Genomic DNA, 17,445 nt, shown 5'->3' on the forward strand with positions numbered 1-17,445 from the left:
GATATACCACAAGTTAGATCAGTTGGTTCCTGGTGGAAAAGGTCCCTAGCACATGCGACTGTATTTTTACGATACGGATGAAAGTATTGCACATATAATAAAAAGATCTCCTCATCTTAACATCAATGTTATTAGAATGATTTTGAACTTATTATTGCAGGGCAATCCTTATGTTCATATGTTTAAGAGTTTGGGATAGGTTGCACACTTGGATGAATATAGGATTGAATTGAATACAAGTATTTCAGTGGACCAGAGGAGATATATTGCGCCTGCAATTGAACAGGTGGCTGCCACATGGGTGGATAGAAATCATAAAGAGCGTAGGTTTACTCGGAGTATAATGATATATAAAAACTCAAGACATGCACATTTTATAAGAGCATACCATGGCTGCTACGACCCATTGGCTTGTCCTCTATTTTATCCTGGTGGTGAACTGGTTGGGAGGATAAAAAGGTATTGTTGGAGGATAATCCAGTGGTGCGTTTCCAAGGAAAAAGAGAAAATATACAAAGTAAATCAGGTATGTTTACTGTCCATGTCATTAAGTTTGCATGCGAGTGTCATCTCATTATGTGTTCCATGCGTTACTTGTAGAAGAAAATGGTGAAGTAGCAAAAGACATTGGAAAATCAGCCAGGCGTAGGACTGAAACTACATGTGTGTCCAATGCTTACCAGAATAATGGATGCCCTGCCTATGGTGGTGAAGGTGAATCTTCAAATTGTTTATGATTTTTTGCATGTGGTTTGTATATTGTTTATTTACCATACAATAACCAATACACTCATCATAGATCATGAGATTGATGAAGACAACAATGATGGTGGTTACGGAGGTATGTATTGTGCTTTTATGTAGTATAAGTTTATGTAATTTCGTGTGGATAGTTGTTTAATGGTACTAACATTATTTTATAGGGTCAAGACTTCACGTTAGTGCGCAAGAATATTATTGTTATATTATGCAAATATGTGATGGAGTGTTTGTCATATTTTTCTATGGTGGTTGACTTTTCCAACAGTGGTTAGTTGACATATATATCAAGGTCGAATCCATGCATTTAGATTGGTACTCGAAGCCAGAAAACCAGGATATTATACGTGCGGATCTCTACCAGGTTAGAAGAATAAGTGTCATTTTTATGCAACTTATTTTTTATATTTTTATATGTCTATGGTTTTACACAATTAAGAGGGTTAATTTTATTTCTTTAATTATTCATTCTAATTAGGGCATTGTTGACCGACTTGCTACCGGAGATGTCGATGCTTCACGGTCTGGAAAAAGAACTGTGCTTTCTAAGAGCTTCCGAGGTTCCTATCGCGATGTCCAAGCAAGGTTTATGGATGCAATGGCTTTAGTTGCATGATATGGCCGGCCAGACTACTTTGTGACAATTACTTGCAACCTTTATTGGCTTGAGATAATGGAACAATTGTTGCCAGGACATACTAGATGTTGTGGCGAGGGTCTATCGTGCGAAGTTACTTGACCTACAAGATTTCTTGATCAATAAGGGACACTTCAGTAAGGTTGCTGCTTAGGCACATGTCACTGAGTTCCAGAAGAGAGGACTGCCACATGAGCACTTTCTGTTGATTATGGATAAGAGTGCTAAGCTAAGTGGCCCTAATGATTTTGATAAATATATATCATCAGAGCTTCCTGATAAAAAAATATCCTATACTCCATCAACTTGTATGCAAGCACATGATGCACGGACCTTGTGGAACCCTTAATGCAAAATATGCGTGCATGGTGGACGGCAAGTGTCGTTTTAATTATCCTCGTCAATTTTGTGATGCCACCCAGCAAGGTAAGGATGCATATCCTATATATAGGAGGCGTCAAGATGGACATAAGGTTTTTATCAGAAGAAAGTGGTTGGACAAGTTGTTCCATATAAAACCACGTTACTGATGCGAAATAATTGCCATATTAATGTTGAGGTTTGTTGTAATATCAAGTCGATCAAGTACCTACATTTACAAAGGTCATGACTGTGCTTCATTTGCAGTCACCGCTGATGAATGAGATAAAGCAATATAGGAAAGAAAGATGTATCACCGCCATAGAGGCAATCTACAGATTATACCGTTTTCCATTGTACTCAATGTCATCCCTGTTTTGCAAATGCAGGTGCACCTTCCTGGTATGCACATGGTTCCATTCAAAGAGACAGACAAGCTGCAAGATGTGGCGCAGCGTGCACAATCATAAAGGTCAATGCTTACAGAGTACTTCACGATGAATAAAGATGATCCTAATGCACCCAAGTTTCTATACAGGAAGTTTCCAGATCACTTCACTTGGAAGAAGTCAAAAAAAAATGCTAGGAACCTAGAAAAAAGAGGTTCCAGATTGGAATACTGGTATATGCAAATCCTTTTGAAGGTGAGAGGTACTATTTGACGCCCTTTGTACTGTTTGTGGTGTTCAATATCTGACCTTCAAAAAAACTTGTGAGGTGATGGGTCCTGTGGAGACTGATAAGTCATTAGATGATGCAATGATAGAAGCTACATCACTTAAGATGCCCTGTGCTCTAAGGAGGCTTTTTGCAATGATCATTGTATATTGTGAGTGCATGCACCAATATCCGTGGTATGTGGGTTAAGCATTTTGAAGCTATGGCAGAAGACTATCGACATACTCATGGGACTTCCTCATTGGTTCCACAATTGGTGCTCAGGGACATAGCAGATATCGTTAATTCTATGGGCAAAGACATAAGAAGCTACGGCCTCCCTGAGATAGACAAGTCAGGTAAGTTTTTTGACATTGTTTATGTTAAGCATTTCAAAATAATATTACAATTAGGTGTTTATAGCTTCTTGCTTTTTTAATAAATTTGATTGGAGATGGGTTACAATATTCTATTAACATGTCATTTTGTTTTTTATTCTCATCCATATACTCTCCGGTTCAGTTTCTGAAACCTAGCTAATGATGCATTCTGTCATAATTAAAATACAAAATGAGATAGATCAAAAGTAAGTGGAGAGTAAAACAATGTATGAAACTTTTAATTGACAAATAGATAAGTGATATAACTAACATGGCTGAAAATGTGATAGAACATATGTAGCTATAATATAATTATTGATCTGGTTGTACTTACAATATCTTCTGCAAATTTTATTTTTACCATTGCTTTCCCTTGCCTTGCCTTTTTGATGTTTAGTGTGTTTGTTTAATGGTTGTTTGTTTTGGATCTTTTATGACTACCAGGTGACATATCAAGAGATTACTATAGAGAGCTTACAGAGGAGGAAAAAATTGGTTTTCATGAGGATGATCTGACAATTATAGACATGTTGAATGAAGAACAAAGTGATGGTTTTGATCAAATATTTGACCATGTTGTTTGTGGAAGGGGCCATGTATTCTTTGTTGATGGTCTGGAGGCACTGGTAAGACATACATCTACAAGGCGTTGCTTGCTAAGGTTCGCTCGATGGATTTAATTGCAATTGCCACCACGACATCTAGTATTGCAACCTCTATTATGCCTGGTGGTCGTACCGCACACTCTAGGTTCAAGATCCCCATCGAGCTTGGTGATAATTGTGTTTGCAACTTTACAAAACAGAGTGGGACGACTGCATTGTTGCATGCTACATCTTTGATAATATGGGATGAAGTTGCCATGACACTCCGACAAGCAGTCAAGACACTTGATAGGTCGTTGTAGGATATAATAGGCTGTTCAGAGCCTTTTGGGGGGGTAAGGTTATGGTATTTGGAGGTGACTTTAGACAGGTTCTTCCAATTGTACCACGCTGAACGAGAGCTGGAAGATACAGCTTACACAGAACATGAGAGCCCAAGGTGACATTTGGTATTCAGATTTCTTGCTAAGGATTGGCAATGGAACTGAAGAAACATACATTAATGATTATGTGCTGCTTCCTGAAGATATTGTCATTGAGTACAGTTCCGATAAGTCACTTGACAAGTTCATCGAGTGTGTGTTCCCGAATTTGAAAGAGAATTACACCTCTCCAAGCTATATGCGCGAGCACGCAATTCTTTCCACAAGGAATGAGCATGTTGATGGGCTGAATGCAAGAATGATCGACATGTTTCCAGGTAAAGAAAAGGTGTACTTTAGTCATGACTCGGTTGACGATGACACAAACAACAACTACCCCCTTTATTTTCTAAACTCAATAACACCAAATGGGTTACCTCTTCATGAGCTCAAGGTCAAGAAGAATTGTCCTGTTATTCTCAACCTTGATCCTCACAATGGCCTTTGTAATGGTACTCGGTTGGTGGTGAGAAGCTTTGAAGATAACACAATTGATGCTGAAATTGTTAATGGCCAACATGATGGGAATAGGGTTTTTATATCAAGGATACCTCTATATCTTTCAGAGGATATTACACTTCCCTTCAAGTTTAAAAGGAAGCAATTCCCAGTTAGGCTGAGTTTTGCGATGACCATTAACAAATCTCAAGGATAAACTATACCAAGTGTTGGCATATACCTTCCTGAACCTGTGTTCGTACACAACCAGCTATATGTTGCCTTGTCAAGGGAAGTGCCCCGAAACACTACATGGGTTTTGGCAAAGCCTAACAAGGATATGGACCCAACTGGAAAGAGAGAAAAAAATATTTGTTTACAAAGATGTGTTGGATGCATGAAAAAGGTTAGTTCACCCTCGATAAATATGGATGCATATATTTATGTTTTTAACCGTATAGACATTCAGTTTTATTAGAAGGTCGAACTTTGTTTATAATAACCTGTTGCCTTTTTATTTCCTTTGTGTTTAGTACATGCAAGTGTAAGGGTTCTGTGCATCTTTCCAGGGCTACTAACAGGCAGCATGCAGCTCGTGCACGTTCTCAGGCAAGGGATCAAACTAACTGGGTATGCTGGTGCTTTCGTCGTTCAGGTTGGGCTATATCCTGTGCATGGTGCTGTAGTGCCACCGATCACATACCGAGAACTTAAGTGCATCAAAACTACAGGATGTGCAAAGCATGGCAAATGCATAAGGTGATGACCAGCGGGCACGCGACAACAACATCAATCACAGCATGATTTTCAGTCACTACTGGGGAATAGACCTTTCATCCACTGCATTAGTACGGGGTCTAAGGACTAGTCCCCTAGGGTCGCCCCGTGACCCCTTTAGTACCAGTTGGGAGCTCCACCGGTACTAAAGGTCACCCATTAGTACCGGGTGGATGCTCCACCTGGTACTAATGTGTCTGCGATCATGGGTACTCCTCGCGTCTCTCCTCTCCCCCTTTATCTCTTCTCTCTTCTCTCTCATGGGTACCTTATCTCTTTCTCTCACACTTCTCTCTTCTCCCACACAGGCGAGGCGCAGCGCACGCAGGTGGGAGCGCGGTCGGCAGGAGCGGCGGGGGTGGCAGCGGGAGGGTGGGGGCGGGGTCGGCGGGGGCCGAGAGAGGGCGGGGGTCTGTGGTGGGATTCTTTTTTTTATTATTTTTTAGTACGTCAACCGGTTGCGCAACCAGTACTAAGGGTTCCCAACCGGTAATGATGAGGCTTTTCCCAGTAGTGGGTCCAGCCAACTATGCATGACGGCGACCGAGGTGCGCCCGGGCGGCCCAAGGTTCATTGTGTTTGTGATGAAAGCCGGTGTACGTTGATCAAGTGTTTGTGATTTTAACAAAGGAACACATAAATTTTTATCATGTTTGCAATGATGGACCGGGTTTCATTTATAAAATTTTATTTTATTTTATAAAAGTAAAGTTGTTCGTTAGTGCTAAATGCTTAGAAATTCGATACAGTTAACCCCTTGCCTCTAAACACCTAGAATATATTTTACATCTTTATTATTATTATAAATTATTATTTATGGGAGTTTTGTATATATAAAATTTGATTCACTAAGTTTTTTAAAAACACGTGCGGCAGAGCTTGAATACCAAACTTTCGCAAAGAGCCCCAAACATGGGCGCACACAAGTCACCACCCGCATGCGACAACCACCACCGCGCGGATTTAATCAAGTGTTGTTTTTTTTTACGCACATACTTTTCTTTCTTTTTTTTTGCGGGAACATGCTTTTCTTTCTTGCTGCGGGGGTCAAAAGGAAGGAAGGATCCGGTGGTGCGTGCCGGAGCCCGGAGGCGCTGACCAGCTGGGCCACCCCCACACCGTGCTGCTGGTGGTGGTTGTTTGATTGGATTCGCCGCCGATCGCGCGCGGCGGGAGGCTTGCTTGTTCGATTCCTGGCTGTCGTCCACGCGCACACCGACACGCAACCAGCGAAGCCTCCTCATTCTTCTTCTTCTTCTTGGGGCAGAAGTCGCGGCCGCGCGCGCCATGTGTGGTACATGGTGATCACGTGGCTGGCGAGGGCGAAGACGACGAGACGGAGACCAGGGAGCGCACCAGCGCTCAACGCCAGGGCCCTCCTCCGTCCGCTCCGTGCCGGGGCGGCCCCATACGGCAGGCGGCCGGCGGCACAGGAGGCTGGAAACAATGCGAAATGGAACGCTCATACTAGACAATCACCACCGAGCACCGAGCACCGAGCTAGCCAATGTTCGTTCGTACGTCCAGCCGGTTCATTTCTTTCTTGCCACGCGCGGCCGTCAAAAGGAAAAGGAAGAGATCGAGGGATGGAACGACCGTACCGGAAGGAGGCACGAACGGTCCGGATGCTGACCATCCAGCTCCGTGCCTGTGCTCGTTAGTTCTTCTTCCCTTCGGATTCGCTGTCCAGGCACGCCGCACGCAGGGCACCTAGCGCGTTTCTTTATTCCTTGCCCGCTTCCACCTCCGCCTGCCAGCCCTGCTGGAACAACCCCTTTCCTTCTTCTTGGGAGACAAGTCATGTTCAGAAGCACACGAATTAAAAAAAAAAAAGACAGGCCACCAGTCAATTAGGCACCACCGTACCCGTGCATCTTGGGATCCACGGTCACTCCGGGGATGATCGAAATCAAATCACCACCGCACAAAAATATCATCAACGTTTTTTTTAAAAAACAAAATATCATCAACTCCGGGGATCCTTTGCTCATTTTTCACTTGTAGGAGTGTACTGTATACTACTCCCGGCTAAAAAAAAAGGGAAAACCTTCGTAAGAAAACTCAAAAAACAGGCAAAGCATCCTCTGCGGGCGAGCAGTGCTGGCCGCCCTTCACCCAAATCCCAACTTTAACACTACGCAAAAAGAAGATTCCCATCACATCAAACTTGCGGTACATGCGTGGAGTACTAAATATAGACGAAATCAAAAATTAATTGCACAGTTTTGTTGTACTTTGCGAGATAAATCTTTTAAATCTAATTAGTCAATATTTGGATAATAATTTATAAATACAAACGAAATACTACAGTTACACTCTTATAGCAAAATACTAATTTTGCCACTCCCGAATCGGGAAATAACAAGTCCCCAATTCGAAGAGAGAGAGAGAAAGGGCGAAAAGCGGCGAACGGGGCGGACCGACCCCACGCACATGACGTGACACCCAACGCCGCGTAGTACCAGGCGTCTGGCTGGTTCGCTTTAGCATGCCAAACACGTGTCGGCCACCCAGTTGCAGGCCCACCGGCCAGTCACCAACCTCGACAGCACAGCACGGCCTCGTTCGCCGCCAGCCACGAGCACAACTGCACAAGAAAAAAAAATATATTAAAAGGGGGTGGCGAGGTTGGACCAGGAGATCCACTGGGGTCGGCGGCCGGAGCTCCACAGCTCGTCCGTTCGTTGGAAGCTACGAGTCGTTGCGGTATAAACCAGAGACTTCCTTTGCTTGGGCCGCCGGCCATCCCCACTCCCATCCTCCAGCGCCTACTTTGCCGCTTTGCTCTGCTCTGCTGTTGGTTCCGAGATCACCGGAGCACGCAACGCAACCAACCAAGGAAGAAAGAGGGTGAACATGAGGTGGGCGGCGTTCTTGTGGGAGGGCGCGTCCGGCGGCGCACGCCGCCGCCCGGGCGTCTCCAACCTCCTCCTCGTCGTCGCAGCCGCAAGGTACCCTGTCCTGCTCTTCCTTCCTCTTCTTTGCTCAACATCGACAACCCCTCCTCCCTCTCTCCCTCCTAACATCTCTCTGCTCTGTAACCGCCTTTTTTTTCCCTTTCCTTTCAATTAGTATACAAGTTTGCCTCAGTGTTCTCTGCTTTTGCTCCCCGCCTTCTGCGATCTTGCGAGCTGACGACCTCCTGCGCGCGTAATTCCGCCGGGCCCGCCGCCCGCTTCGATCTCCCTGCTCCGGAGCCTGTCAACTAGCTACCCGCAGCTGTGCCTCTTGTTCCATTCGCCCCCTAGTTTCTGCTCATTTCCATCCCCGCAGATCTTGGAGGGCGTAAACATGCGGCCCTTCTTCTTTCTTTTCTCTTTTTTTTTATTACCTACTCTGAAAGTGAAATCTCGCAGGCCTTGTTGGATTTTGCTTTCTCACGCGTTAGCTACATTCCCTTTCATTTCAGAGGATGTTAGATGAACCACAACTTTTTTAAAAAACAAAAAAAGTCGTTTCCCCAACCTGATTTGCAAATCGGAGGCGTCCCCACGTTCGGTCGTTGTGGTGGACTCTGCATATGAACATTCCACCCTGGTCCATGTGGCCTACCAGAACAAAAGGAACCTCTTCTAGTCTTCTTTGATTGCTCCACCTCCATGTAGGGGAGCTAGCTAGCGTCCCTGCATCGTAGTGGGACAGGTCTGAACGTTCAACACTGGCTGCCCCGTGAGACCAGCAAGAAAGAAAAAACAACTTTGATTTCTCTGTTCCGCAGCACAACTACGTAGATTCCAGCATTTTCTTGTTCCATTCGTACTTGTGCTTGTGCTTTTTTTTCCTTCCCAATATTTAATTACAGGCGAGATCGTTATGGTACGGCCACAAACAGGAACTAAAAACAAAGGGAGAACTATAGTTTGGTGCGTTGGAAGCCATGTGCCAACTAACATGGAACATGTTGCTGTTTGTGATGATAAAGTACTATGCTTTCTCTTTTTCTTCGGAGTCCTGATGAGTGAAACCAAAAGTATCTCCTTGAAATTCGCTTGCTTGGCAAACTGAAACATCACAATGTAGGACAGTTTTTTTATTGAATACCGTAACTTTTTAAGTTTTTGTCAAGGTCTTCTCGATAATGGAGTGCCTTCAACGTATTACATACAGATTTTATTATCTAAGATGAATGAATAATACTGTAATATCATCATTCTGTCACACCATGAGTCCTGCTATCTTACTTTCATGTCCATTGCTCACCAATAAGTTGCTGAATCTGCAGTAGTGGAGGCCTCGTCGCTTATGCGGACTCCGGATCAGATGCTGCTGTTGAGAAGCCCCAGCTTCCTCAGAGGAAGAAAGTTGTGGTGCTTGGGACTGGTTGGGGTGGCACCACATTCCTGAGGAATCTCGATACCAGATTGTATGATGTGCAGGTCATATCTCCCCGGAACTACTTTGCTTTTACACCATTGCTCCCAAGCGTCACTTCTGGAACAGTTGAGCCAAGGAGCATCGTCGAGCCAATTCGAAGGGTTTTGGAGAAGGTATGCAGTTTTTCAAATTTCAGGGGGTCCTTTACTGCTATGCTAGCACTTCTACCATCCATATTTCAATAGAACCATTAGTGAATTTGGGGGGTACAGTTCTGCCTTAATATAGTAGATTGGTTGGTTCTCGAGTAAGAGCAGAGCAATATAACAATGCATCAGCTGGCAATGTTCATACGCAGTATAAATATCAATGTTTCAGTGCTATGTACATCCCTACATTGCATAACTTAAATGCTCTGTTTCAGTGACAGATTAATTGTTTTTGTTTTTTAGTGGCAGCTTGAATTTTTATGTTTACTCATTGAACACTGTTTACTGTAAGCACTTGGACGATCATGTAGCAATAAAGTTCTCCATCTTCCTGGCATTGGAATCTTGCATCTCCAATTGAGTCCCACACATACAAGAATTTGCAAGTTTTGACTCGGGAGCAGACATATTTCTTTTTTTTCCTTTTCTTCTTGTGACAACAGACCAAGAATATTCATAATTGAACTATTCCAAATTTAGATGCCTACATTTGTTACTGATGAACTAAAATTTGTGTTTTTGTCCGTTATGCTTAATAGAAAGGTGAAGAAATCAAATTTTGGGAAGCAGAGTGCTTCAAGATTGATCCACAAAACAAGAAAATCCATTGTCGCTCGAATCTTGGGACAAATCTTGATGGAAATGGTGAGTTCTTGGTTGACTACGACTATCTTGTGGTAGCAGTTGGAGCTAGGGTAAATACATTCAATACTCCTGGTGTGGTCGAGAATTGCCACTTCTTGAAGGTAACCTTCCACTACCGAGTTTATGACATGATTTCTGAATATATCTGGACTGTTGGTCCATAGCGTCATATTGCTTTACTCATTTTGTCCTCATTTAATCACAGGAAGTTGAGGATGCTCAGAAGATCCGACGGAGTGTGATGGACTGCTTTGAGAGGGCAAGTCTCCCCTTCCTGGATGAAGAAGAGAGGAGGAAGAATCTTCATTTTGTTGTTGTCGGTGGTGGACCTACTGGAGTGGAATTTGCAGCATCTTTGCATGATTTTGTTACTGAAGATTTATCCAAGCTTTATCCCTCGATTCAGCACCTTGTCAAGATATCATTGATTGAAGCTGCAGATCACATACTGACCATGTAAGGCTATATCCCCGCAATGTTCTGTCATAAAATTTGTGCTTATGAATTGATATCTACTATATCTTTATATGGGATTCACCCATTTTCGTCAGTACACCAAATTTAGCTGTTCCCCCAACAATTGACTGCAGAAGTTTACATAAGTAACATGTGTCCTGGACTAATGATTGCCTGCATTCATTTCCTAAGGTTCGACAAGAGGATAACAAACTTTGCTGAGGATAAGTTTGGAAGGGATGGCATTGATGTGAAAACTGGATACAAAGTTGTGAAGGTTTCTAAGGATGCTATTACCATGCAAAATCCTGGCACTGGGGACATCTCAGTTCCTTATGGAATGGCTGTCTGGTCCACTGGTATTGGAACTCGTCCATTCATTGTGGAATTCATGAAACAAATTGGCCAGGTACACATAAACTCAGTGTCGATTAAGTTTTCTGCTGCAGTTAAGTCAGTTGAATAATCATGTATCTGCATATACAGGGCAATAGGCGTGTCTTAGCCACTGATGAATGGCTAAGGGTCCGTGAATGTGATGGTGTCTATGCAATTGGTGATTGTGCTACAATAAACCAGAGGAGAGTAATGGTACGTATTGGAAGTCCATTACTTGTTCTGTTGTTCGTTAATGTTAAAAAGGTTCTGAAGAACAATAGAAGAGTCCTTTATGTAGCTCTTCTCTCGCATGATAACATTCCAGGTCTTGTTTACTAGCAAACCCATATGTGGAACTTCATTACTGCATTTCAAAAAAAAAATCCATTACTAGCATTCCTAAGATTTTGTCTATTGATTCAGAAAAAGCAAAATCTTCTAAAAAATATATTCCCTATGTAGAAGCTAATGTCTCAGTAGGAGTACCCATGAATGACATTAGTTCACTTGATCAGTATCATCACATATGGACAGATAGATAGTATTCCGTAGGTAATTTAATTCGGCATATTGATTTTACATTTAGCCAGCGTTGAGTATCTGTAATACAGCATTTAAGCCAATTAATCATATATATTTGCTGGACTGTTATTTGCATTTAGGTACTTATGATCATGTTACATAATGCTTGCAGGAAGATATTTCAGAAATATTCAGAGTTGCAGATAAAGATAAGTCTGGAACCTTGACTGTGAAAGAGATTCAAGACGTGTTGGATGATATTTCCATGAGATACCCACAATTGCAGCTCTACCTTAAGAGCAAGCAAATGAATGGTATTGCCGATTTAGTAAGGAGTGCGAAAGGAGATGCTGAGAAGGAATCTGTGGAGCTGAATATCGAAGAATTCAAGAAGGCTCTTTCACTGGTGGATTCACAAGTCAAATTCCTACCTGCAACTGCTCAGGTTGTTATTTTTCTTCTTTAGGGTATTAAGTTATGAAGTTTCCGATTTTATTAAACCGTACTTTGTGTGTCCAAAATTTTAACTAGTTTTTTTTTCCTTCCAGGTGGCTTCGCAGCAAGGGCAATATCTTGCTAGGTGTTTCAACAAGATGAAGGATGCTGAAGAACACCCTGAAGGCCCCATCCGCATCAGGGGAGAAGGCCGCCATCGGTTCCGCCCCTTCAGGTTTCTATTCCATCACTCATTTGCTCAATGTTTTCATAGTTGGCCGAATCCGTTTCATGGTCTTCATTCTGATCCAATTGCTGAGTACCAGGCTCTGCCAGAACATAGCTCCAAAAGTGTTCACCTTTTATTTTCAGAATCTGATTCTATTACTGTGTTAATCCTCCAGGTACCGGCATCTGGGCCAATTCGCCCCTCTAGGAGGTGAGCAAACTGCTGCACAGCTTCCTGGAGACTGGATCTCCATTGGCCATAGCTCTCAGTGGCTCTGGTACTCCGTGTATGCGACGTAAGTGTTTCCCTTTCCATGACAACAAAGGCGATCATGCTACCACACTTGTGCCCCATATTTCTGATTCATCAGCAGCATGTCTAACGCTCTGTTGCTTCTGAATTCAGCAAACAAATCAGCTGGCGCACGAGGATGCTGGTGGTATCTGATTGGGCACGTCGATTCATCTTCGGAAGAGACTCAAGCTGCATATAATTAAGAAGGGAACTAAAGTTTTTTGCTGTGACATATTCAGATGATCAGGGCCATTAGAGCCTTCTCCCACTATGAGTTTTGTTTCACATAAAAGTTCTTTTTTTTGTTAAGGGAAGAATGAAAGTTCCCTTGCACTTGTATAGTGCACCACGAAATTCCTTTGTACTACACTTTTGGAGAGAGTTGTACTTCACTTTCGCGGCCTGAGCAAGCTCAGATTCGTTTAATAGCCTTTTTGTACCACTAAGATATGACGTGCAAGGGGTCAGTTTGGCCCTGATTTTGTTCTGTGAAATTCTGTTTTGTCTGTCCATGGTAGTGGTCCAGTTGGTTGCATGAATTACCTAACATCTGGTAAGATGTTGGTATTTGGTACCAAAAAGTTGGTCATTGACATGCCAAAATTCTGTGAAATTTACCAAGCAGCCATGAGCTGATACTGTAGTGGTTGAGTTGCCACATCAGTGCAAAACTGCTCCCTGGAAATGCTACTTCAGGTCCATTTGTTCGTATGTTTGTTTCTATCAATTGGTGAATTTCTTTTTGTTGAGGCCACCGGACACAACAACTGTTAAGTGGAGCAGACAGTTCCCTCAAACATAGGGCAAGATGTAAAATAAAAGATAAGAGACGCTCTATAAAGTGTGCATGCAAGGGAAAGAGGTTAATTAATTGTACATTTTTTTAGATAATGAATTAATTGTACATTTAAGAAGGGTAAAACTAGAAAAAAGCAGGCAAAAAATTTCTAGAAATTGCAAAAGAAATAAGTATTTTGAAGATAGCAAAAGAGAAGAAAATAAAAATTATTTTAAAACCGGAAGGAGTTTTTTTTTACGCATGACCGGAACGGTGTAGCAAAACAGAGATTGGTCCCAAATTTGAGAGAAAAAATGTTCAGGAAGATATGAAATACCGGTAAAATTCATCATCTCGGATGAGTCGAAGTTTTGGTCATGTCCTTTTGTTCTATTGCCGTCCCTATCGTACTGCTATTCACTTTCAAAGACGAAACCAGTTTTACAGGATCTAGCAGGAAAAAAAATCTGATCTGAATTTTCAAATCGTTCTAGAACACATCCAATTGCATCACCTCCTGGCGGCAAAATACCGGTTTTAAGGGTGATATCGCAACAAAAATATACTTATTCTTACTTGTCTCTATGAAAGTGAAAGAATACTGAAGACAAACAGCCACTTGCACTTATTTAATCTTAAAAGTCAAGGATGTATGATCACATCTATCTGGCTATAAAACTGAAATAAACACTTAACAAATCACCCAATATGAATGAATTTCAAGAAAGCAACAGCTTGTCCAGACCACAAAAAGGACTAAAACTAATGTTCCATCATCATCCACCTCTTTGGTTGGTGGGTTAGGTATACTTGTACCTAATTCCTCCAGCTCAACAGCTCCATTAGTACAGATCATATGAACACAAAGGAACAAGGAGCAATTATTTCAGCACAGATCACACACCAACAAAATAAACGAACATGACAGAGAACCAGATGCTGAGCCTAGCCCAGAATGTTTCATGGGACCTAGCACTTGACAACTCAATATGACATAAATCTCAGGGTGGCATTATACAAGTTTTTAATAGCAGCTCCATAGAGAAGATTCCCTGGATGATTGGTACTAAGCTGACTTCTTAACATTATTTTCCAGTTGCAGTATGAGTTGTATAAGCAAGTGGATGGTAGAATTAATGTAACATGATGGGAGAACGTCCATTAATCACCTTGGAGAGTGCCTTTCGAGATTACATTACACTTTCAATATTGATAGGACAGCAGCTAAGGGAATGTATCACATTCACATGTCCACAGTCCACAAATTCCAAATACATGGCTAGCACAGATTATCTACACACATGCAGACCCAAGAGAGTACAGCATGAAGCTCAAATCCTAATTACATAAAGCCTCATTCTTGTTTGATTGCTACAATCCGAACCTTCACAAAATTAAGCTCCAACCGCTTGACAAATGGAGTGTGAAAGGACAGTATTTTGGCGCCCATAAAATGGTATGTTCAATTTGCTGTTTAGAGTGCTGCGTTGTGTCTACACTGAATCAACACCTTCGATCTGCTGGCGAGCAAGGTATCTCTCTCTTCGTTCCTTCTGCAATAACATAATCAAGAAATTAGCACAGAAGCACATGAGGCAGAGCTGCATCTCAAAAACTATTGACCACTATTAAAAGACTAGGCACTGTAATTAAAACCACAAAGCATTAATCTTACCCATTCGTCAATCACAAGGCCTTCGCCAACGATACGGGGACCGTTGTCCTCTGGAGGTTTCTTGCGTGCCTCAAGAGCAGCTTCTGCTTCAGCAAGCTGGCGCTTGAGCTTGTCCATTTGCTTCAAAATGTTGCCAAAATGTGTAAGCCAAACATTATATTCTCCCAAAGTTGCATTGCATCAAGAGAAAAATAGAAAGGAAAGAAGAGCATTTGCCAAGACTTACTGGGCTCTGACGCTCAGCATCCAAGAATACTACCCGCAAAATTTGCTCAACCGCAACCTGATCCTTCTGCTCATCAAACTGCAACACAATGTTAAAACTTCAGCTTACACGACGATTTGAATAGAGACAAGTAGAGGCTTCGAACAATTAAACTGAATATACATTGTCAGGGTTGCTGCAGAGAAAGGATTTACCAATTCAGGGACATACTCCATAGGTCCTTTGACTTTCAGGCTGACAATCTTGAACTTAACCTTGCACTTCTGTTCTAACGGCTTCTCATTGTTCTCCGGATGCTCCACAAATTTGAACACTGACATTCAAATAAGAGAATGCCACTCACAGGTCAGGTCATCATAATTGGTGAACACCACAATTACCGATGACATTCATCAGGCTCCAATCAAATTACCCGTTGCTATGATGCTTTCCCCTGGAGCAAGTATGCCGCCCGGAGGCCTCATGAAGCAACTCTTTGGTGCTGTAGTTTGGAACTGGAACAGAAAAAATGGCCAGAATTAGTGTTTTGCTGAGAGGTACAGCGCAGCTGCTGAGGTGCTAAATCGTTGTATTAGTTGGAGTAATGACTAAAAACCTTCCTAGGAACAAATTGATTGTCCTGTTATCGAAAAATGGAGCAACAAATTGCTTGGAAAATTCGCGAAACTATTTTAGAATACCATCTAGTTATAACAGAATCAACTTGGGGAGCAGAGCTGATAAAAAAAAGAGACGATTGTTTGTTACCTTGAATGCCACATGGGACTTGCTGATGTTCTTGATCCTGACCGCGCTCCGGACTTGCTTCCCAGGTTCATCTTCACAAGTCAAAATTAGAGGCCAACATTAGGCGAAAAAAACCAGATGACTGAAAACACCTTTCCTAGTAAACTGCATAACTGACATGCCCTTTACCACCCATCGATTCAATCAATCTCCATATATGAACGGTCGTAAAATCTTTCCAAAAAAACGGTCGTAAAAAAATCGAGAATAAAAATCCCCTTTTTTGACGAATTAAAAATCCTCTTTTTCTATACACAGACTCAAGCTGGAAGCCTGGAACAGAGGCTTTCACGGAACAATCAAAGAGGGATTTCTTGAAGCAGAAAAGTTTGAACAAACATAACAAGAACACGAAAGGCGGCGCCTTGACGAGAACAGAGCAATCGAAACCAAGCCCGAACAGCAGAGGGAGAGGCAGCTTCAATCGAAACCATAGCAGATGCTCAAGAAAGTAATCAGTTACTAGAACCCGGCAAGAAGAAGATGGAAGAGCAAGCTCCGGGTGCGTACATGGGAAGTAGAGCTTGGCGGGCGGGTCGAGCCGGAGGCGGCGCCGGGTGGGGAGCAGCGACCGGATCACCTTGACTCCGCCGGCGCCGCCCCCGCTGGACCCGGGCGGCGCGCGGGCGGCCTCGCCTTCGGCGGCCGGCGGCCCGGACGCGGTACCCCAGAGCGGCATGTGGCACAGCCCCAGGCGCCCGGCCCACTCGGCAGCGGCGTCGCCCTGCTCCTCCCGGTGGCCCTGCCCCTCCTCTGGCGAAACCAGCAGCGGCTGGCCGTCCGCGTGGGGCGCCGGAGAACGTATGGTCGGGGTCGGGTGCTTCCTGGGAGAGGAGAGGTCGGGAGGAAGAGGGAGAGGAAGAAGAGTATGATTGGGATGGAGACGCAGAGTGGTGTGGAATTGTCAATCGTGACGACGGAGTTAATGGGGCTGTCTTATACGCTGGACTCGGTGATGAGTGGTGGGCCCCACCTCGCAACAGTTCTCCTACGTGTTTTCTCGTGTGTTGCTGAGTGGCCTTTTTTGATTTCTTTATTTCTTTTTGAGCCGTGTGTTTGCTGAGTGCTGATTGGTGATGGTTTTCTTACCGGTTTGGCTAGCGTGTCTAGGGGTTGGGTTTGGTTGGGCGGCATGGTGGTTGGATGCTTCTGCTCCCATTCCCTCGTATGGTTTGGTTACCTTCTATAGAACCCTTTACAATAGAATAGACATGATGGTCCTGTTCGACTAGCCTTGTAAGCCGGCTGAAAAGCTGAAACGGCTAATTTATTGTGAGAGAAAAACACTGTTCGGTGGCTGATAAACCAGCTGATAAGCTGAAACGAACAGGCTGGATATTTTCTTACCCACGTGTACACTCAGCAATTTTTTTCCAAAAACAATTGTATTTACATAGTATATTTTTTTCAGTAATGTAGGGTATTCCATTATTTTCATGTTGACTCAGGTGAAATCGTTGTGT

At 43.1% G+C, this 17,445-nt stretch overlaps 2 protein-coding genes across 2 annotated transcripts; one reads left to right on the forward strand and one right to left on the reverse strand.

Annotated features, from left to right (window-relative positions):
* The first annotated feature begins 7,671 nt into the window (after window positions 1-7,671).
* Window positions 7,672-13,029, forward strand: LOC101763427 (external alternative NAD(P)H-ubiquinone oxidoreductase B2, mitochondrial). The gene is made up of 10 exons (XM_004972821.4): window positions 7,672-7,986; window positions 9,258-9,522; window positions 10,098-10,304; window positions 10,409-10,659; window positions 10,852-11,068; window positions 11,146-11,250; window positions 11,732-12,004; window positions 12,108-12,229; window positions 12,399-12,518; window positions 12,629-13,029. Exons 1-10 carry the CDS (start codon window positions 7,892-7,894, stop codon window positions 12,714-12,716), a joined length of 1,743 nt encoding a protein of 580 aa, XP_004972878.1. The 5' UTR covers window positions 7,672-7,891; the 3' UTR covers window positions 12,717-13,029.
* Window positions 13,030-14,428: 1,399 nt separating this feature from the next.
* Window positions 14,429-16,895, reverse strand: LOC101763831 (vesicle-associated protein 4-2). The gene is made up of 7 exons (XM_004972822.2): window positions 16,493-16,895; window positions 15,944-16,014; window positions 15,609-15,690; window positions 15,391-15,509; window positions 15,197-15,274; window positions 14,971-15,090; window positions 14,429-14,848 (listed from the first exon to the last, which is right to left on the reverse strand). Exons 1-7 carry the CDS (start codon window positions 16,659-16,661, stop codon window positions 14,789-14,791), a joined length of 699 nt encoding a protein of 232 aa, XP_004972879.1. The 5' UTR covers window positions 16,662-16,895; the 3' UTR covers window positions 14,429-14,788.
* Between the last annotated feature and the right edge of the window lie 550 nt (window positions 16,896-17,445).

Source organism: Setaria italica, chromosome VI (genome assembly GCF_000263155.2).
Source record: "Setaria italica strain Yugu1 chromosome VI, Setaria_italica_v2.0, whole genome shotgun sequence".
Classification (NCBI taxonomy): Eukaryota; Viridiplantae; Streptophyta; class Magnoliopsida; order Poales; family Poaceae; genus Setaria; species Setaria italica.